General features: G+C 42.4%; 1 protein-coding gene across 1 annotated transcript in view; it reads left to right on the top strand.

The window, feature by feature from the left end:
• Positions 1 to 8,655: 8,655 nt before the first annotated feature.
• The window catches only part of DMXL1 (Dmx like 1), a 127,046-nt gene continuing 111,993 nt past the window's right edge, over positions 8,656 to 23,708 (top strand). Inside the window, exon 1 of the mRNA XM_018557308.1 lies at positions 8,656 to 8,798. Within this exon, the coding sequence (XP_018412810.1) occupies positions 8,712 to 8,798 (87 nt within the window). The 5' untranslated portion in view covers positions 8,656 to 8,711. The remainder of the gene's footprint in view (positions 8,799 to 23,708) is intronic.

Raw genomic sequence — 23,708 nt, 5'->3', positions numbered from 1 at the left:
AACCACTGTGCAGTGCTAAATGGTCTAAAAATTTATTTTATCTACCTCATATAGCAAGTAAGTAACTTTTATTATTTGAAGGGAATGTATAATGGCTAGAGAAATGACAGCCAAAAAACAGTATTGCTCCCGCAGTTCATTCATTAAGTGTACTCTGTCACTGGGACGTGTAATTAATCAGATGCCCTGGAATTGCACCCAATCAGTAAGTTGGGATACTGTCGTGTGACCGTACCATTCCTTTTCTGATTGGATGTAGTTCCAGATCTTCTGAATGTTTACAAGTTAGAAATGTTGAAGTATGTATACTGAACTGCAGGACCTATGCTGTTTTCTTCATTATGGCTGTCAGGAGGCACAGGAATAAGGGACAGCAACTTTTATTATTTGCAACAAAGTGTTCTTCAGCCCCTGACTGAATCTGTGTGTACACCTATAGCAGTCCAGTGTGTATCCCACTGCACACCTGATCGCTATACCCCTTGGTATTGGGTGCTGAAGTGATTGCGGATGGCGCCACCCGAATCAATGCAGTAAAAGATTGTCACCAGCACACCAAAGAGATGCGTTTAAAACTCATCTTTATTGACATGTAGACATTCTGTCACAAAGATAGCGACGTTTCGGTGCTGCATCTTCATCAGGCTCAATATGACAATGGAGTGGGTAGAAGGACTGCAGACTGTGTACAGTCAGTGTATAATGTATGTAGGCTTAGACTCTATTTAGCCATACTTCATCAAGCTACACCCAATATTCAATTGTAATCTAGCCACTCCCATTTTCCCCACAGCGTGCTTTCCGCACCACATGTTTTTTCCACTCCCAGAGTTACCCTCATTCTCAGGTTCCAAATGTGAGAGATATGCCCTAAAGTTGCCTTAATGGTATGGTATAGGGAACATCTAGAAATGTCAAGCAGTACTTCTTGTGCCTAAGCAATTCTATGTCTATCGCTTCATAGCTGTATATCTGCAGTGTAAGAACATCCAAGGCATTGCTGACTCTGACTGCAAGTCTTTCCAGATTTTAAGCGAAATTTATAGATGTAGCAACATCACGGTTTTTCATGCTGGAGAGAATGTTGTACTTGAGGATCTTCAGTGAAAAATCTTCTGCTACATTAAGTTTGTGGATCTGTGCTTTCTGCAGCTCTCCTGCTGCTTTTTATTACTTTTCCACCAGGCGTCAGATAGGCGTCACACCAGTCATTAGTAGACATGTGCGATTCGTTTCGTATCGAAACGAAATTCGGACGAAATTTCGGAAATTCGGATGCATCCGAATTACAAATTACAGATGTAACGAATGCAAATGAATCCGAATTTCCGATTCCAAAAGTCGTTAGCGGTAGTCAGTACGAAATTTAGTTTGTTGGACGAAATTTCGTTGCAGCAAAATGACATTTGAGAAAAAAAAAAATCTCAAATGTCACTTTGCTGCAACGAACGAACGAAACGAAAACGAAAAGAACGTTCGTACAGGCTACGTCTTAAGAATTTCGTCCAAATCCCGAAACAAATGTATTTTTCGACCCGAATCCTGAAAAACGAAATATCCGAATCGAAACAAATTGTTTGCTGGTGCACATGTCTAGTCATTAGGGGACACCTCTGACATAAAGAAGCAAAGCCCTGCCTCTACCAAAATGGCTGCTTCCACAAAGAGACAGTGCAGAACAAGGAATGCATATCTCCCACCTTTCTGAGATGTGAAAGAGGGACACATTATAGCAGGAAGTGTATAGGCAAAGGAAATGCCTCTGCCACACCTTCAGTAATGCAGACCATGAGGATTAATGCACCAAAAATTGCGTTTTCCACTTTGATTTTATTTCAGCTTTTCAAAAGAAAAAATGATTAATTTGCAGGTTAAAGTGCAGTAAAACACTTTTGACAGTTAAATAAAACATTTTTATAGAGATCTATACACGTGAAACTCGAATAATTAGAATATCGTGCAAAGTTAATTTATTTCACTAATGCAACTTAAAAGGTGAAACTAATATATAAGATAGACTCATTACATGCAAAGCAAGATAATTCAAGCCGTGATTTGTCATAATTGTGATGATTATGGCTTACAGCTCATGAAAACCCCAAGAACCCCAAATCCACAACCTCAAAAAAGTAGATTATTACATGCAATCAATAAAACAAGGATTGTACATAGAACAATATCGGACCTCTGAAAAGTACAAGCATGCATATGTACTCAGTACTTGGTTTGGGCCCCTTTTGCAGCACTTACTGCAATTACTTTTGCACGATATTCTAATTATTCGAGTTTCACCTGTACATCAGACTAAAAAGAGGGACAACTGAGGAAGAAAAAGGACAGAGGGATTTGGTTCCTAAAAGGGGGAAAGGGCTGCAGGGAGACTATAGGAAATACTGGTGACTAGTCTTTTGCTCTTTTCTTCACATTTTTGGACACGGATTCCAAAATCCATGTTCAAAGCTGGAAGAAAGCGCTAAAGTAAATGAGCAGAAAAAAAATTAAAATAAGAGAACCAAGCCATGCAACCTGTCAAAGTCACATGTCTGGCACTTCTCCAATCACAGAGTACTCTCTGCTGCATTAAGCAGAGAGAACTCAGTGCCCACATCAGGGCCCAAATTTTGTGAATAGGCCCTTAAAGGAGAACTATAGGTGAGTGAAAAGCACTCACCTCATAGTTCTAGCCGACCTGTGACAATGAGACAGTCACAGGTCGGCTCAGTAGATCGGGAGGTGAGCGAACACATACCGGCGTTCGCTCACCTCTCGATCCTGTCACGGCTCTCTGCCGTAACAGGGGAGGGGCTGGATTCCCTCCTCCCCGCTCCGATCCGCCAGCGCTGACTGGCGGAACGGACGGGGGAGGGGCGGGCACAGCTGGCTCTGCCTCTAGATAGGCAGAGCCAGCTGTCAGTCACGCAGCTGGGCGGATCCAGGCATAATTGTCGGGATCCGCTTTCAGCTGCGGCGTCTTAGTATACCGCTAGCAGAAGCTCCCTGTATACTGCGGCGTCTCAGTATACCGCGAGCTACAGCTCGCAGTATACTGAGCCTAGGGTGACGGGAGGACGCTAGTTTGTGTTTGCAGTTCTCCTTTAAACACATATCAATATCTGCTGTTTGTTGTAAATTGGCATATTAGTGATTTTAACAGCTACCCATTTTAGTTCACTATTCTACTTTTGTCAAAAGTTACCTAAAGTATTCCTATATCATAACCAAACAAAAATGGTGTGTTACATAATAAATCTCCATTAGGTGTCTGACTAGGAAGCAGGAGTTTCTGGTGCCAGAATCTTGGTGCTGGTATGTTTCAGGGTACAATTTTCTTTGGAACAGAGAATCCTGGTACGGGGAGGTGAATACCTATTACCTATTATCAGGCTAACGCACTATAATTCAGAGCCAGGGCTGCTTAACAAAACATATGCAAAAACAAGGCAGTCATTCCAAAATATATTCTGTGGTATACAATGACTGTGACAAAGGGTTTGTTAAAAAGAGAAGGGTGCATATTATGTAGACCAGCACTTCTCAAACTTTTTTCAACCATGGTACCCTTTAAAAGTATGCAAAATCTTGAGGCACCCCAGTCTAAAAATGGAAATGGGAAAATGTTACCAAAGATGTTTGGTTGCCCCTCAAATCTATATCAGACCCTTATGCTAGATAGGGGTCTGAAATGGGTTTCAAGGATGGACCCCATGCAAAAAAAAAAGTTTTCCTCTTTACATCAGAGTCCCCACCTTTCACATCAGATGCCCCCTTCCCATCAGAGTTCCCACCTTTCACATCAGATACCCCCCTTCCCATCAGAGTTCCACTCTTTTACATCAGAGTTCCCTCTTCACATCAGGAGACCCCTTCACATCTCAGAAGCCCCTGACATCAGAGACATCAGTCCCCTTTACATCATCAGCCCCCCTTATCGTATCAATTTCACCACAATGGAAGAAGGCGCAAGGTGGAACAAGTCTGCACACAGTCAGAATTCTTTTTTCTTCTGAATGCTTTGGAAATTTGAAGGTACCCCGACAAAGCGAGAAGGCACCCCAGGCTGCTGCAGCACCCTGGTTGGGAAAGGCTGGTGTAGACTGTATTAATCTTAATGTTTGTTAAAGTAATGGTTTACTTTAAAGAACTTACTAACGTATCCTCAGGTCATTCCCTAGTGTTCCCTAAGGCTCATGAACACATACGCATGCACACAGTTTACCAGCATATACAAAACACTCCAGCATGCTTTCTGGGAGGCCAAAACAAGGTCTGGCTGATGCTGGATTAGATCATTAATTTGTGGCTGTTTACACATCAAACAACACTAGAAAAACACAATGCACAATAATGTATATACAGTATTCAAAAGTAACAGAGATATTACCTAATGTTTTTTTTCATGGTTTTATGGTCACCATTGTTTTCTGTGTGCACAGTTACAATTTCTACATTCAGAGTTAATGTAGTTAAGAAAAATAATGTTCAGTCTTCTGCTCCTAAAATATTAAAATGTTTCACTATTGATCATCAGCACAATAGTTTTTTCTTGCAAATTACATTTTTAATTAACTATCATGTCCTCCTAGGTTTTTTAGAGGGCTGTTAAAAACTGTAAGACTAAAACAAAGTTATATATATATTAAATAAAAGGGCTATCTATTACAGGGCTCAAAATTTCAGGTCCTGAGCTACTAGCCAGGCCTTCAAAGTTACTCGCCACCAGTTGCCCTGCATAACACAAACAAACACACACAGGGCACAACGCGCACACAGCACAACACACATACAGCCACAGCACAACGCACAGGGCATTACACATACAGCAACAGCACGACGCACAGAGCATTACACATACACATTTCATCTGAAATTAATTTTTAGTCTTCGCACATGTCTAATAATATGCGTGTGAGGGGGGGAGCAGTTTTCACCTTTTTAAAATAATTTTTTACATTTTAAATTTTTTTTATTATAATTTTTTATTTTTATTTTATGATTTATTTATTTTGTTTACTGTTGGGGGGGGGGCTTCGGGGAAATATTAGGAGTCCAAACAGACCCCTGACATTTCCCTTTTAAAATAGAAAAGAAATTGAGGACACCAAATCCTCAATTTCTTTTTCAGCAGCCTCAGCACTCAGTGAATGGGAAGCACTCAGTACAGAGGCTTCCCATTCATTCAGACACTGATAGTAAAATATTTACTATCAGCTGTTTCCGAATGGGGAGGAGCCTCTGTACTGAGTGTTTCTCCCCATTGAGAAATTCATGAATGAACAGGCTGTGATGTGAATCACAGCCTGTTCATTCATAACTGGGGACACATAGTACTATGTGTCCCCAGTTATTTACAAACACTGGAGTGATCAGACGATCGCTCCAGTGTTTGTCCTTCTCACATGGAGGATCGGTAAATATCAATGATATTTACCGATCCCCCGCTCTGCCACGCACAGAGCCGCTGTCATCCTGAAACTGACAGGATGACAGCGGCTCCGATCTCCTCCCCGCTCGGCCATCCTGACAGCTGCGGGCGCGGCTTCTCTCCCCCTCACCGCTCCGCCATCCTGACAGCAGCGCTCCCTCCTGCTTAGACGGACGGACAAGGGAGCGCTGTCATCAGGTCGGTGAACAGGAGAGAAGCCGCCCCGAGGAGGCTTCATTTCCACTCGCCCCTACGCAATTTTCACTCGCAAATTGCGAGGGGGCGAGTGGAAATTTTGAGCCCTGATCTATTATATAGTTTTCTTTCAGTTTGGTTTAATTGTATTTTCTTTTCCCTGAAATGAAGGATGTTGTAAAACATTAGGTTGCCTCCGGGCCTCCAAAAAGCTAAATACAATGTGAAATCTAAAATTCTGTCTTTGTATACACTGAGTGGCCAGATTATTACGACCACCCCATCAGTACTTTGTTGGGCCACGAGATGACTCCACGAGATGACTTCGTTGGGCCGCCTCGTGACTCCACGAGATGTTGAAAGGTGATGCGAGGAATGTGACACTGCACTGTTGCCCTTCTGTTGTCTTGTACCAGTCTTGCCACTCTCCGTTCTGCCCTAACATTGACTAGTCACTGACGGCCACAATTCGCACGTTCAGACCCAGATTTTCGGCTGACAGTCCAGTCTTTAAACACTTTAACAATGAGCTGCCCCTGAACATTTAACGAATTCTGCTGTTTTGCTGATACTCGCTCCATGGCTCCGAGCGCCAACAATCATGCCACGTTCAAAGGCTGTTAAATCGCGTTGTTTAACCGTATCTTCAGAAAAAAATCACTTCTACTGTCGTGGTAAACAACCTGCTTCCCTATTTATAATGGTCTGGCCCTCTAGACCATTATAAACTTCAGCGCGAAATTATAGTTAATTATAGCTAATTTGCCTACAAACGTCAGGTGGTCATAATAATCTGGCCACTCGGTGTAGAATCTAGAGTTAAATGCAGGTTAAAGCTAAAAAAAAGTTATACTCACCAGATCGTTGGAGTCGACTTTCAATCAGACAGTGGGGTGGATCCTGACAATATTGTCGGGATCTTTCCTGGCCGCAGCACGGCTCTGCGCTGTCAGCATTTAGTGGGCAGTAGCTCGTTATATGCTGAATTTTGGGTCACAGGAGGATATTAGTAAATGTCCTCCAGTGACCCTAAAGAGAACTATGGCCCAAAAAAGGTTTGGCCATAGTTCTCTTTTAAAGCTTTGTATAATAAACATGTAAAATGTTTCCATGAGAGAGTAAGCTATTTGAGAAGTCTTTCAAATCTCCTAGCAGTCACCTTACAGTGATATTGCTGGTTTTCACAAGAAAAACTAGAGCCGTGGGCTTTGCACTGCACAGCCTTTTGAATTGGAACAATTAGAGTATATGTTGTTAACGTAGCACAGAGCATTATGGGGCATGATTACCTGCCCCCATCACTCATTTTTATATCAGCTATTATTAGAAAATAGTATATCAGCATCTTTAGGACTAGGTCCCACCAACTGCCATTCTTCTGAGCAATTAGAGTACAATACGGACATTCTGATTGAGCAGAACATTTTGCAGCTGATGGGGCTTACGGTGCCATACACTAGTCAAATTTCAGCCGGTTTTTAATGTACCGGCCAAAATTTGCACAGTGTGTGGGGCTGTTGGCTCCCTTTCAGCCGACTGGAAAATTTTCGAATGATCAGAGCCGGCAGCCAATGAGCTGCCGGCTCTGATCGGGTATTCTGATAGGAGCCGCCGGCACCTGTCAGAATACAATGTAAACAGTGGGATTCCTGGATCGACACGCTGTTTGTGTTGATGGAGGAATCAGGTCAAAAAAATGTCAGCCCAAAACTGAAAATGTTTTTTTTTCTAACTTTAAGTCTCTAAGTTTGTAAATGGAAAAAGAGATTGAGAACAGAGTCCTCAATCTCATTTTCTGCATCCCCTGTTATAAATGAACCGGAAGCCTCTATACTGAGTGTTCCTGGTTCATTCATAACATGTGGACAGAGTATGTTTACTATAACCACAATCATGAAAGGACAGGAAGTGATGTAGATCACTCCCATTCATAACTGAGGCCACAGTAAACATACTATGTCCTCATATTATGTACATCATTGATCGCTGAGTGCTTATACTTGATCTCCATCCTGGATCAGCTGTCACAGGAGGCTGAGGGAGTGGTGTGGGAGGAGTGCTCTATCTCCTCTGACAGCTGACACCTCCCCTACATCGGCCTGGCCTCCTGTGAAAGCTGTCTTCGCCCCCACAGTGCCGTTCTCCTGATCTGCCACAGGAGGCTGAGTGGGGTGGGAAGGAGAAACGCCAGCCGCTGTCAGCGCTCTCCTCCTCCCGCAGCGGTCGGCCTTCTGTGACAGTTTCTCTCCTCCCTACTGGGACACAGAGCAGCGCCCAGAGAGAAAGCAGGGATGTACCGCTATTTTGGACGAAAGATGGCACTTTCTGCATTTTGCCAAAAGTGCAATTTTCGTCTGATATGCTTTGTTACTCTGGCTTTCTTATGGGAAACAATCAGTGGGGTTATGCTTGCTTTAATTTGCTTACAGAATTACACATTTCGTCATCAGTCCCCTGTGAGAATTGTCTGTTGTTCCCCACAGTCACCAATCCAATCTCTTCTAACTTCCAAGAACGAAGGCTGCGTGGGAGAAGCTGACATTTCCCTCAGCTGTTCCACAACAATAATGAATAGTACAGCGTTGGCAACTGGATCTTCCTGTTCCAGAGATTATTGACAAAACATGTGACTTTCGCGTGGCCGCACATGCGCAGTTTGGGTGCGCTTGCTCTGATAGAGGCAGTAAACCACGCCCCGTAGTGGTAGTTCGCCCAACCAGTCTCCGCCATCTGGGGCACGCCTTCATCTCTCTTGCTGTGCCTATAGCTTTTCAGTGAGGAAGGTGGAGGGAGGGATTTCTGATACTGTGGGGAGTGTAGCTCGCGCGCTGATGACGGCAGCGGAGGTGTGGCGAGAGAGTGGCGCATGCTCAGTGCGGACGCAGCTGGTTACCTCACTGGCTGGATTCTGCTCTGTGCAGCTCTGTACCAGTGCGCGTCACTTGCTGCTGCTGTGTTTTCCCTTCAGCTTGTCCTCTGCCGGCCGCTGTTCCTGGGGTTCCCTCTGTCACCGCACTGACTCCGGACTGTCCCTAATGTCGTCCTGGTAGCCTGTCACCCCGCCTTGTGCCGGGCTCTATGCGGCCACTGGATCATGAATCTGCACCAGGTGCTGACAGGAGCCGTCAATCCGGGGGATAACTGCTTCTCTGTGGGGAGCCTGCAGGAGCAGCCCATCACGGTAAGAGCTTCACCCTGGACCTGTGTTCACACCCCCAAATCTGTACGTGCCTGTGCACCCCACGACCTGTACGTGCCTGTGCACCCCACTACCTGTACGTGCCTGTGCACCCTTAACCTGTAAACCCCATAATTGAATGTGCCTGTAACACCCCATTATTCATAACCCCAACTATCTTGGCTATAAAGGATAGGAGGTTGTAGTTCTGCTTTAAATGATTATTAAACTGTCATTACTGAATCCGGATCAGACACGTGTACATTGCCAGCAAAGTATGTCTTTATATTGTTACCCAAACACTTCATCATGTTTCCAAATAGTTATCTCCAACTCTCTTGGCTCCATTTCCCTGAACTTCACAAGGACAGAGCAGACCCCAGCAGCCATTTATCTACTAGCTTGGAGAAGCAGGGATCAGTGAAGTGTTTTGTGGACACACACACAAGGGTGGCTTCATAGGATCCTTCAAGGGAAAGAGCCACCCTTACGCAGGAAATCAGTTGTCAGAAGCTAAATGGACATCAAGAAATAAATGTACGCTGACTAATGAGTATGCAAGCACATTTACCTGCTGTATATAACTTTGATGTGAAGAGTGACAGGTTCTCTTTATGTCTGCCAGAACAGGTCTTTCCATGATTACTGCTTCCCTGCTGTCGGCAGTGTGTCACTGGGCACAGTCTACCTTCATCCGGGTTAGGATGTGGTTGTCATTAAGTTTCTAAACACTGTATAATCTCCAGCATAACATTTTGATAAACAATGAGGGGAATTAATTAAAAAAACAGGAGCAGACGGAACCTGGAGTAGTTGCCCATAGCAACCAATCAGCTTCTTTGTTTCCTTTTTAGAGCTTAACCAAACAAACATAAGATAGAAGCTGATTGGTTACTATGGGCAACTGCTCCAGATTTGATAAATTCCCCTGATTTGTCTTTCATTTGTTACTATTTGATTCTATTTTTTTTTAAATGGTCGCGTTGTCTTTGTTCTCAAGTTTTTAAAAGGGTTTCCAAATCTTCTGGTCCCACAATGGTTTATTCGTTTTGCTAAATTGTATTTATACATTGAACAACAACAAAAACCCTGCGTGCAAATGGCAGCCCTCGTTCACCTCTGTGCTGAGTGCTGGCAGTAATGCCTAGGGATTTTTAGGTCAGCATGGCACAAGGGGAATGGGTTGTGCGGATGAGATGTGCTAACCTATGCTGCATGTGAGTTATTGACTCTATTCATTGGTGAGATGAAAAGTGCTGTGAATGTTGAGGGCATCAAGCTGTGTCTAACTGTTCAGTGAGTGGTCAGGTGCATTTATAGATTCCAAGTAAAATGGCCCGGCGGAGTGTTTTTTTAAATTGGTGCTTTTATGCTAAATAAAGAGTTGTTTGGATCATCTATTCATTGGTGGCTTTAATCTTTTTGTATGTGTTAGAATTCTCTGTGTGTAATGGTGGCGGCCTCTAGAATATTTATTTTGTTCTGATATTGAAAGATAACCCCAACATGATAGTTATTATCCAAACCAGCGTCGGTGAAGTAAGTTGTTGTAACATAATCTAAATCTATCATTAGGGAGAGTTGTTAAATAATTGTGTTATGGAATCTGAAGTTACAGGAAATTAGCTGCATTAGTTCCTTTACTGAGATAACGAAGGGGGAAGAGTTTGGAGACGGCAGGACAAGGGAACAATCTAGGACAGGGGTCGGCAACCCGCGGCTTCGTCCTTCTGCTGCGGCTCCGCTCCTTCCGCCCACTGATCTGACAGATGCAGTGATTGGGGAACGGGGCGGTATCTCCGCATTTGTCGAGGTCTCAGCACACCACAGATGAAGGTGTAGCTCCACCCCCTCCTGTTTGCTTAGCGGCCTTTGCGGGCCGGTCTATGCAGGGATTGTGGCCACGCCCCTCACGCCGTCTCTGTGGAACCGCCGCTGCTTCCAGCTGGGAGAGAGAAAAACCTGGGGTGTCCCCTACAAGGCCGAAAATGTAAGTGTAAGCCCTAAGGGAGTCCCTGGAAGGCACTGTGGTGTCCCTATCTTCTTCCATCATTTGTTTTTTTTTTTTCAATTTGACTTTTTTTTTTTTATGTAAAAGAGAAATTATCTTTTATTTTAAACTGTTCAAGGCATGTTTTTATTGAAGAGACCAGCAGCGGGCCACAAAACAACAGGGTAGTAAATTACATTCACATAGTGTTCACGTTTAAAAAAAATCCCATAATTTAGTTATCGCTCTTGAATTGTACATTTACATATGGAACATAATCGAGGAACAGCCTCCAGTCTGTGGCCCAAAACAATCCAATTTGACTTTTTTGATGCTAGCATCTTTACTGTGACTTTGACTGTGGGGGAACATTAGAGTGTAAGCTTCCCTGTACAGAGACTGTGACTGGCTCAGTGTTCTCTGTACAGCACTGCGGTATATGTCAGCTATATAAATGTATAATAGTGTGTGACCTATGGAGGGACATTAGAGTGTAAGCTCCTCTGTACAGACACTGTGACTGGCTCAGTGTTCTCTGTACAGCACTGCGATATATGTCAGCTATATAAATGTATAATAATAGTGTGCGACTGTGGAGGGACATTAGAGTGTAAGCTCCACAGCTCCAGTACATATGCGATAAAAAGATGACGGCACACAGAAGCAGACAACATTTTTGGTTTACTGCAGGTGTTTTCTCTGTAGCAGTTCATTGATTTTCATAAATGCAACACACTATAGTTCTTTTATACATAGCATAAAGGTAAAAAAACGATATATGCAGTGTTATCTTCATTTTAGATGTCAAAAGGGTTTTGTGGCTCCCGGGGTTTATTTTTCTGTGGGAAACGGGTCCAAGTGGCTCTTTGAGTGTTAAAGGTTGCCTACCCCTGATCTAGGAGAACATCGCTGAACTGGAAAGTGAGCTGAATTGGAGAATTTGTCCAAATCACTTACTTTAGCCTCTCCTGCCTTCTCAAAACTCTTCACCCTTTTGTGAATAACCTTGTAAATATCATTTTTTTTCACATACACATACATTTATACATACCTAACTACTGCCTACATAGACGAGGACAAACACAAACAACAACAACAAACAAACACACCTTGTAAATATCATGAGACTGTTTGTGTTGTAACTTGTTAGCTCAGTGAGCAGTGTGGTGGACAGCAGTCACATTGTAATACTACTTATTAGCTTTAGGCTTACAGCGCTGCATGACGGAATAAATGTCAGTCAAAGTACCGCAGCGCTGAATACTGAAAAATGGCCTGGATGGGAAGGGGGTTTAACACCGCGGATGTCAACTGGTTAAAAGAGAACTATGGGCTCACCTTTTTATTCCATAGTTCTGTTTAGGGTCACGGGAGGACATATGCTAATGCCCTCCTGTGACCCAAAGCTCAGTATATAGCAAGCTATTGCCCGCTATATGCCGAGAGCGCCGCAGCTGGCACGGATCCTGACAATACTGTCGAGAGCCACCCACCTGGCTCTGCCTATCTAGAGGCAGAGCCAGTTGTGCCCGCCCCCTTCCCTGTCCGTTCCCCCACTCAGCGTTGAAGGATTAGAGATGGGAGTCACCGCTTTCTGCAGGGAGATGATCAGGAATGAGCGAGCGATGCTATGCGTTCGCTCACTTTCCAAACTATAGATCGGCTCTAATTATGAGGATGAGTGGAAATCATAGTTCTCCTTTTTTAAATGTTTCTTTTAACTTGTTAGACTTAAAATAATGGCAAATGTGCAGAAATGGTGACAAGTTGCGTAGTAGATTCTGTAACAAAACTCAGCTTATTTGCTGACTTGATCAGTTTTTGGTTCCTGGCAGATTTTGCAAACTGATGACAAGTACATTTGGTACTGGATGGTATCGTGTTACTTTCACTTTTCCTTCATAGTATCCAGTGCTTTGTGTCATTGTAACGTAGAGAACAATCGGATCTTAGAATCCAAGGCCACAGACCAGTGGTGGTCTTCCTTTTTTATAGGGGGCCCCTGACATCACCAAAGGGCCCATACCTAAAAGCCCATTTTAGGCTATAAAAAAGAGGGGGGGAAATGGACGGATGCATCAAAAACACAATGCACATGCAGAAACTCACCCAGGTCTGGTCCAGATTTGGTGTGAACAAGCCCTAAGTCATAGGCTGGAGACACATTGCTAAAGATCCCTGCTATTACAGTCTCTTTAGAAATCGGGGATCTCTACATTTATGCCCCAAATATAAAATGTGGCACAAGTCATTGTATTTCTCTTAGCCGAATAAACATAAACTGGAGGAAAAGACTTTCTTGAATGGAGAGGGACATATTTTAACACCAACATTCAATTCGGGTAGCTAAACAGCAATATTTCTATAGTATGTAAAAACGTGTGACTTCATGTACAGGTGAAACTCGAATAATTAGAATATGATGCAAAAGTAATTGCTGCAAAAGGGGCCCAAACCAAGTACTGAGTACATATGCATGCTTGTACTTTTCAGAGGTCCGATATTGTTCTATGTACAATCCTTGTTTTATTGATTGCATGTAATAATCTACTTTTTTGAGGTTGTGGATTTGGGGTTCTTGGGGTTTTCATGAGCTGTAAGCCATAATCATCACAATTATGACAAATCACGGCTTGAACTATCTTGCTTTGCATGTAATGAGTCTATCTCATATATTAGTTTCACCTTTTAAGTTGCATTAGTGAAATAAATGAACTTTGCACGATATTCTAATTATTCGAGTTTCACCTGTATGTACACACTTTGAATATATCTCCTTTGCATACTATAGCGCTTTACGCCTGTAAAGTGGGTGCTGTTTGCCTGATGAAGGAATTCTGTACAGTTCTGAAACGTTGCAATTTTTTGTCATGCTGCATTAATGTCTGTAAAGATGAACTTCTGAAGCAAGAGGTGTGCTGGCGCCATATTTTCTTGTTTCAATCACTTACAGACATCTTAATACACGAGAGGGGAATTTACTAAGACTGGAGCAGCTGTGCATAGCAACCAATCAGCTTCCATGTTTCATTTTCAAAGGCTAACTAAACAAGCTGAAGGTAGAAGCTGATTGGTTACTATGCACAGCTGCTCCAGAATTAATGAATCCAAGTTAAGGTCCCCACACACCTCACGATAATCGTACGATAATTGCGGGAAATCCCACGATCGTAAGGTGTGCGGAAGCCGTGCGACCTCTACTATAAGGTCGCACAACTTTTATCTTACAAACATGTTCGAAAACACGCCGAGAATCGTACGATGTTCGGTGGGTGTGTAGCATGTTTGTAAGATAAAAAGCCGAACGGGCCTGTGTGCGCAAGCGCACACTGCCCGTTCAGCATTGCGATGATCGCAAGTACGATCTGCCTGTCCAAGATGGGCAGATCGTACGTTTTTTTTAATTACCTTACAGCCATCGCAAGACAAAAGTCTTGCGATGGCTGTAAGGTGTGTGTCCAGCATTACTTTCCTGCTGTACTAGGACAGGACGTTGGGGTGAAACCTCCCTGCTCTTCCCTGCTGTGCGGTCTGTTACTTTTGGGAAGATTTTTACTTTTTCCTGTCCCACACTTTTAAAAATGACTGCAGTTTTACTTTGGGGACATTCCTTTGGTTGTTGCTGAAATGTTCTTGTCTGCTAAAAATTGAGCACTTAATGAATTACGCTGGGTAAAAATGTTACTAACCCTTGCAGTGTAGCTACCCCCGCACTGCAAGGTTTGTGCTCTTTTTCACCTAGGGTGTAAAATATGTTATACTCACCCGATCCGCCGAGTTGGCCGGCTGTGACAGCGCTCTTTTGCCTGTCTCCTCCTCCACTCCAGCGATGGTATGTCCTCCAGCGTCCTCACATCCTATACACTTTATAGAATGTGATGACTTGGGGACCTAAGACTGCTACATCGGAGGGGGAGGGAGGCTCCAGGGTCTAAGAGCAAGCCGTCTCAGAGGATCAGATTTTATTTTTGACCCTAGTCAAAAACGAGCACTTAACCCTTGCAGTGCTGGGGTAGCCCCACTTCAAGGCTTAATACCATTTTTACCCAGAGTTCTTCTTTAACCACTTCTAGCGGGTTCATGTAAATACACGTCATCTGCTTTGAAGTAATTATACAAAGAACACGGCTGCTGCAACTGTATCATTTTAAACAGCAGGTGATTGCTGTTTATGTGCAAGCGATCCGGCGGCTATACAGCCAATAGCTTGTTTGTACCAAGCGGCGTTGTGTACCCCCGTCCCCCGGCTTCCCTGGGCTCCGCTGTCCCCCGTGTGGAGAGAAGAAGAAGCTGGTGAAGCAGACCTTGGCTACTTTGAGGTCCCTAGGTGACATTAGGAGTTTGAAAGACCTCTGATGTCTGCAGAAAGAGGACCTGTCAGATCCTGTTTGCTATTACATAGGGGGGCTTGTCAGCCCCCCATGTGATGGCAATAAAGTTGAGTATACAAAAAAGAAAGTAACATATAAAATGCAATAAAAAATTTTAAAGCCCCCTGCACGCACATACAACACAAACATGCGCCTACGTGCAAAATTTAAAATTGCAAAGTGAGAGCACAAATTCTAGGGCTATCAATCACTGTTCACAATAAACTGATGGGCAGTAAAAACGTTTAAAGTGTCGGCTCTGAGAAATTTTGGGTATTGTAGCTTTTTGCCGTTTCACGGGCGCACGCAATTTTAACCACTTAAAGACCAGGGTGTTGAACCCCTTTCCTGGCCAGGCCATTTTTCAGTATTCAGCGCTGCGGTACTTTTGACTATTGTTTATTCAGTCATGCAATGCTGTACTGAAATTAATTTTATACCATTTTTGGGACATATTGAGCTTTCTTTTGGTGGTATTTAATCACCACTGGGGTTTTTCATTTTTACTATATAACAAAAACAAAGTACCCTAAAGTTTGTGGAAAAAAAAGACAACCGGTTTTCCTATGAAATGTTATGAAACATTTATTATCACCCCAATTTTTTGGTAAAATATAAAAGACGGGGTCACGTCGGGTAAATAGACACCAAACAGGTGTTCAACAACGGCCATGGACGGGCGGTGGTTAAGGTTTGACATGTTTGGTATTAATTTACACGACAGGACCCCGTGTGTTATATTTTACCAAAACATTGTGTATTGTTTCTGTGCACTAAATTTCACTTTAGTGTATTTCATCCTAAAAATACAGGTTTGATAAACATTTTGCGCAAATACCGTGCGACATAAAAAAAAAAACCCTGCAACTAGCATTTTTTTTTATTATTCTACAGGGTCTCTGCTTTCAGAAAATATATCTTTGTTTGGGGGTCTGAAGCTGTTTTCTAGCCATAAATTCATATTTTATCATATGTGTGCAAATAGTAAGAAATAGCTCTGGGCAGCAAGTGGTTAATGTAAATGTACCCTTTATGGTTCTTTTTAGTGCAAGTGGTTGAATCCGCTGTGCTTCGAGCATCCGTAGGTATGACAGTCCTAAGTTGAAGTAACTTTTTTCCTGATCTAGCTAAAGACCATTTTCTCTTATGAAAGTCTGCAAGCTTTGAATGTTTCAGGGTAGGATCACAAATCCTTCTTCTTGGTATTATTAAGTCAGAATACTGGCAAAATCCTTACGTAAAAGTACGTGAAATGAGATTCCTTAGTGGGTTCTGTTTTATTACTTCCATAGTGGTAGGCATTCTGAAAGAAATGATGATGGACCTGGGAAATGATACTATAAAGATCACACTGAAGCCTAAGTGATATATGTTTAATAGAACATCTGCTGCCCAACATCGACTTTGTTACCTTCCTGTTGGTAAGTTCTATTTGTAAATTGCATTTTCTCTTGAGTGAAATGGTTCCCTGCTTTACCTCCCAGGCATGGAGCAGCTTCCTGGATTGCTGTTTGACATTTGCTTTGCACAATTGGACTAATGCAATTATTTCAGAGTAACCTGAGGTGTGAAGCTACAACAAATGCTGTTCAGATTGATTTGAAGCTATTCAAAGGGGAATCTAATATTCTAAGTAGAATGCAGTATTCTCCTGCCACAGGTGTAATATTCTTCCTTCTGTAATAGTGGAATAGTAGGGGGTGGCAAGATGGCAGCCACTAACTTTCCCGGCCTTACAACTTCTCACATAATAATGCGTTATAATACAAAATTGTAGAGAGAAGAACAAAAATGCAGCATTGTACCTTCCTGCTGTACGTATACATCGCACCAGAAATTGGGTGTTGTGCTGCGCGATTATATGTTCTTACCTGAAATGAAGCAGTAATGCTCTGCCATACTAAACCAGACAGAAGATTGTAACTAGTAATGTGTTTTCCATTGACACTCAGTACCTGGCCCATCTATGTCCATCTAGAATAAAATGGCGGCAGTTGCAAATTTTTATGTTGCACGATATTAGCACGACCCCTCCTTATCAAACCCCCAAGGTTTGTGAAAAATGCATTTAAATGCCACAAAACACAATAAAATATCCATTCTTTTAATAAAATATGAGATTACCGCGAGTAAATAGATACCCAACATGCCCAGGTTACAGATTGTGTGCGTCCGTGAAACTGCAACAAAATTCAGTACCCCAAAAAGTCCATAGATAACGGTTTAAAAGCCCCCACAGGTCATCAGTTAAGAGATACGTGTAAATACTGGTCTTAGAATTATTGCCCTCACTCTTCGGCGTGCGTGGAGATACCCAACATATGTAGCGCTATCATCGTTTTCGTACGTAGGCACACCCGACGCGTGTTTACGTGAAGGCCCAAGGGGGACTTTACTTTTTTTTTAAACATTATTTTTAAACATTATTTTTACATTTATTTTATTCTAAAAACAGTTTTGTTTTTCTTTAACTTAATTGCTATCACACAGGCGGGATTACAACCCCCCCGCCCCCCCCCATGTGATAGCAGATTGGTGGTGATAGGTCCTCTTTAAGGTGGTGCTGGAGGTCCAAAAGACCCCCCAGTGTCACCTTCACATTCTAAATAAGCTATTGCAGATCGCACTTCAATAGCTTATTGCTGGGCTTCAGGAGCCCAGCACTGACGGCTATGGGACCGAAAGTGATGCAATCTGCATCGCTCCCAGTCCCATAGTACGGGGGCAGATCGGTGAACGCGGGTTTGCTAATCTTTTCCCCAACACCAGTGCAGCCCGTCCCGGACCCGTTGGAGGGGCAACGGAGCCCAGGACACATGGCAGGGGGTGTTTACAAGCCTGTAGAAGTGATCTGGCGTCAGCAAAGCCGCCAGATTCGCTTCTACTGTAAAGCTGACAGTCGGCTTTACAAGTTTAAACAGAGTCCCGGCGGCATTTCTGTTTAAACGCCCCCAATGCCAGTGACGTACACTGTACTTCACTGGTCATAAAGAGGTTAAAGAAGAACTCCAGGCGTAACTTTTATTAACCCTTGCAGTGGGGCTACCCCGCACTGCAAGGGTTAAGTGCTCGTTTTTGCCCAGTTGCTAAAAAAAGTTAGATTCACCTGAACAGTTGAGCTATCTCCCTGCTTCTCTGGTCACTGAAGCCTGTCTCACTGCAGCGGAGGGACTGGTCTAAGAGCAAGCCGGCTCTGCGGTACAGGTGAGTAATAACTTGTATACTTTTTTTGTTTGTTAGCGAACTCGTTGAATGGAAATGTAAACATGGATTCATTCATATTTGACAAAAAAAAAAAAAACCCTTAACATAAAATAATTGCAGCCTCCTTGATTTTCTCAGTAACGGTCATTGGACTTGGATTTGATCCTTTCTTGCTGTACATATTCTGATTTATTAAAATAAATATCACCCACTTGACTTTGTGGTGGGACAATCACAAGATTGACTGTCTATACTGAACTCCAAATGTGGCTCCTGATATTCTGTCCTCCAGCATTCAGCCACTAAACTCAGGAGTTAAATCCTAAAAATGCATTCAAGTAACCCCGCTATTGACAACAATGTATCTTGTGTATCACTCGGCTGTAGATCCTCCAATCGTCTCTGAATTGGTGATGACACTGTCCTTCCTTCTGGGGGGGGGGGATTCTTTTGTTCCCCATGGCCCCTCTGTGTGTTATAAAGTAGCCACCGCTTCAAGCTCTCTCATGTGGATAGACTAATTATAATACAAATTGTTAAACTAAAAGTGATATTGGAGTTTATCACAGGAGCAAACTTGGCTACTTTACAACACACACAGGGACCATGAGGAACAAAAGTAGCCACCCTCCAGAAGGAATTCCGAGATGATTTGAGGATGTACAGCCGACTAATACATAAATAAGCTACATTTTTGTCAATAGTTGGGGTACTCAAATGTATTTTGAAGCTTTAACCCCTGAGTTTAGTGTATCCCCAACCTAGAGCAGTCTCCCAAGCACCTTCAGTTACCTTCAGATACATACTGCACAGATGTGGACTGTGTTAATCAGAATTGCGAACAGAAAGGATTTAAACAGAGCCGTGACTCTGAGCACAATATACGGACATCTTTATGTAAGCTGCTGGAATGGTGGGTTTCTATTGAAATATAATTTTGTAGGAAGAAATAAACGTATTTTTTAAATAAAAATACATGCGATTGCTTGTAGTCTACTTTTATCACAACTGAGGTACGAGGGGAAGGGGAGGGGCTTTTAACTGTTTTGCTAATTGTGTTTCCTGTAGAAGGTGGAACCAATCATCTCTCAGGTTGCTGTCCTGAAAGATTCCTAGAAATCCCGTTACCGGTAAGTCTAACGGAACATATCGGATTTACAAAAAGACAAGCTGTTTGAAAAACGTTAATTTCTGTCCTCAATAAATCTTAACCTCATTGACCATGGATTCTTATTTTGTGATTTTCACTCATCCTCATAGTTCGAGACGACGTGTGATAATAAAACTGTCACCGGTCGGCTCTATTGATCGGGAAGTGAGCAAACGCATACCGTCGCCCGCTCACTTTCCGATCATCTCCCTGCAGAGAGCAGTGACTGTCAGCCACCGCTCCCGCAAGGATTCCCCCCCCTCCCCTCTCCGATCCTCCAGCACTGAGTGGAGGGACCGACGGGGGAGGGGGCGGGCAAAGCTGGCTCTGCCTCTAGATAGGCAGAGCCAGCTGTCACTCACGCAGCTGGGTAGATCTCAACAGTATTATCGGAATCCGTCCTGGCTGCAGCACTCGCAGTATATCACAGACAATAGCCCACGATATACTGAGCTTTGGGTCACGGGAGGAGGTTAGTATATGTTCTCCCGTGACCCATAAGAGAACTATGGGGAAAAACCCCATAGTTCTCTTCTAAGGGCTTTTTTTTTGCAATGAATATATCTTAGATGAAGTAAATGGTTATCCTTAAAAGTGTATGTTTGAGACATATAAAATCTGGGGGTGGCCCACATACTGCTAATTGGATACCCGCCATGACAGTCTTTTGCTTGTGGGGGATACATTATCAAAATCAAGCTTTCTACGTTCTTCGGTCATTCATTATTACCACTTGACATAGAATTGTCCATTGAAAGATTTCTTTTTTTAATCCCCCTAGGTACTTTCTAATTTATTTCCTTGCATATCCTACTTTAACAAGCTGGCATTTCAGAAGAGATGTTTGCATTCATAAATAAAATTGTTTAAACCAATAACAAGCTTAAAATATTTTGATGAGTTAAAAATAGCATGGAGAAGTAAAGAGGGGCAATTTGTTCCATGCAGAGGTTTGGTATGGCTTTACCTGGAACTCACTGACTCATTAAAGGTCTGACTGTGCTGGAACAGGAAGTCCAGGTCCTGCTTGAGACCTTTGTGTACTGTATACAGTGTGAACTGACAGAAGTCTATTGTCAGAAAATACCTGTTCATTTACGTGACTTTCCACTGTAACACACCATTACAGATCCCAAAGTCTGGACTGTGTATTAGTCACTGATATTGGTCTTCAACGATTATAATTTTATCAAGAATAACGGCTTGTTGTTCATCCAAAGATGTGACTTCTCATTACAGCTATTGATTTAATAATAAACATTGCGCAGTGATTGAGACTATCATTTTTCTTCAGATTGTATGCAGAAAATCGGAAACCTATAGCCGTGTACAAACTACCGTCAGTATATTGTTGCGGTTTTCAGTTTTGTGACCAGTGCCCTATTCTGAATTGGGTTTGCGTGAGCTGTGCATTTCATGTAGTCCCAAATACTGCTTACACCAGTAGGTGTCATGGCCTATTTTTGGTATACTCAGCATGTGGCATTGCACAAATCTGTAGGGCTAATGAGAATCATTAGGATGTCATTCAGAAATGTCAAATCTATTGTACTGTAACTGCACAGAAAATATATTGCATGTTTCCCTGAGAATAAACTATAAGAATGTGCTTCCTGTGCGCCACAATTTCAATGTTTTTTTTAATTAGTTGATTGCGTTTGAATTTTAGGTTTCATATTTTTAATGTAGTATTTTTTTTTCAATCATTTAATCCAGATCAACAAATAAACATTGCCCAGCAAAGTATTTTTTTTACATCTACAACAGCTGCCTCCAACTCTCTCAGCTCCACTTCCCTGAACTTGCTATCCAGCACAAGATCTGAAGGAACCGACAGGGAGGGGAAGGGGAGAGTCTTATTGTACCTTGTCTTTCTGTGTGTTTATGGAGATACATGCAACTTCACTAGCACACACAAGGATGGCTCCATAGGATCCTACAGGGGAAAGAGGCTTCTCTAATACAGGATATCAGAACCAGTGCTCAGGGGACCAGATGATTCTGCAGGAAGCTAAAATTCTTAATTTGTAGGGAGCAGCATCCATTGTAAGTGATTTACACAGCATTTCAAATAGCTTAAAATCCTTTTAATTATTTCTCTTTCATTCTAGAGACTAAGGTCCCTATCACACATGCATACACACATACAAGGGCCAATTTGGACATGATCCATTTAACCTTCCAGCATGTCTTTAGAGAGTGTGAGGAATCCGGAGTACCTGGAGGAAACCCACACAAGCACAGGGAGAACATGCAAACTCCTTGCAGATAGTGAGTGAGCTTTTTAACTTTTCAGTACTAACAAAATCCCAAGAGCTAATAGTACCCAGATCCATTAACACCTCACCCCTCTTTCATAGAATCAAGATTAATTAGTCTTTAGGGGCTTTTAGAGGTGTTAGACGCAATGTTTGTTGTAGTATACAAACCTCCATTTATTTCATAAAATATATACAATTTAAATACAATGTTCACAATATTTGATTTTTCCCTTACTAGACTCCTGCTGCCACCTATGAACTATACAATTTATTTTAACATCTCATACACCCAGCTGAGGGAGAAGGTCGCTACATTGGGGAGAGAGGATACTGGGACTATACAGATTGTCAACCACGACTGAAATTAACCATAAATTTATAGATTACTGTATATGAGGATTTACTAAGGAATAACATAATTATACAAGGACAAAACACTATAAGCGAACCTGGGTATCTTTTGTGGGTCCTCTGTGGCACAGAGGACAAAGGGGGTGAGTTAAGAGGGGGCACCCTATGACTCCCCAATCCTTGGATTAAGCTCTCATCCACCCTGAAAATCCCAGTAGATTTAATGCCTCCAAACCCTTGAGAAAGTTGATTTGTGAAATGCGTTGGGGAAAAAGCCAAGCTTGCCACAATGAACAAACAACTAACCAAACTGTACAAGAGAGCAATTCATGTTTCATGAGAATTTAAGTATAATTGTGTGCACTTCTGGATGTATGAGATGTTAAAATACATTGTATAGTTCATAGGTGGCAGCAGGAGGCTAGTAAGGGAGCAATCAAATATTGTGAATAGAGGTGCACCGAAATGGAAATTTTAAAACCGAAATAAAAAAAATGTTAGGCCGAAACCGATACCGAAAATGTGTTTTTTATTTTTTCAATTTTGTTTAAATATTTTATCTTTTTATAAACTTTTTAAATATTTTTATATTTATTTTGATTTATTCATTTTTGTATTAAATATTTTTATTTTTTACTTTACTTTTAGGGGCTTCTTACTTTTAAAATAGAAAAAGAGATTGAGAACACAAAGTCCTCAATCTCTTTTTCTGTGTACCCTGTTATCAATGAATAGGAATCCTCTGAGTGTTCCTGTTCATTGATAACTTGAGAATATTGTTTGTTTACTATAACTACAATTATGAATGAATGGGGGTGATGTAGATCACTCCCATTTATTCATAATTGAGGATATAGTTAACATACCATATTCTCAATTATGTACACACACTCAGCGATCACTGAGTGTGTGTACCTTGCTCTTCTCTCTGACACGCTGTCGCAGGAGGCTGATCGGGCGGTGTAGAGAGGAAAGGCCAGCCTCCTGTGGCAGCGCTGTCTCCGCCCCCACACCGCTCTGCCGGACTGTGATAGGCGGCAGAGCTTTGTGTGAGGAGACGCCGGCCGCTCACAGCGCTCTCCACGGCAGCGCTCGGCCGGCTGTCACTTTCTTTTCTACCTGCTGGAACAGCGCCCATCGGGGAGAAAAGAAACCAGGGATGCGCCAATGTATCTGCCGAAACATGGCTCTTTCGGCATTATGCCAAAAGTGCAATTTTCGGCCGATATGTTTCGGCGCCTATATATCGGTGCATCCCTAATTGTGAACATTGTTTTTAATTTGTATATATTTTATGAAATAAATGAAGTTTGTATACTGCAACAAACATTGTGTCTGATGCCTCTAGAAGCCCCTAATGACCTAATTAATCTTGACCTTTTAACTTTAATATCACTAAATAGCCAATGTAATGTGTAACCCAAAGAGTGTGCGCAGGTCACAACTGCTTCAAAGGGTGCAGTGTACATACGTTTGGATATAAATATATCTATATAATTCCCTCCAATGCATTTTTCAGTATTTTGATAACTTGAGGCCTAGTACAGCGTTAATCTTGGCTTGTAAACACTAATTGGAGGATCTTCT

Source organism: Nanorana parkeri, unplaced genomic scaffold (assembly GCF_000935625.1).
Source record: "Nanorana parkeri isolate BGI_ZX_2015 unplaced genomic scaffold, ASM93562v1 scaffold279, whole genome shotgun sequence".
NCBI lineage: Eukaryota > Metazoa > Chordata > Amphibia > Anura > Dicroglossidae > Nanorana > Nanorana parkeri.
The sequence above is the reverse complement of the archived record's forward strand: the minus strand, read 5'-3'. Positions and strand labels throughout refer to the sequence as shown.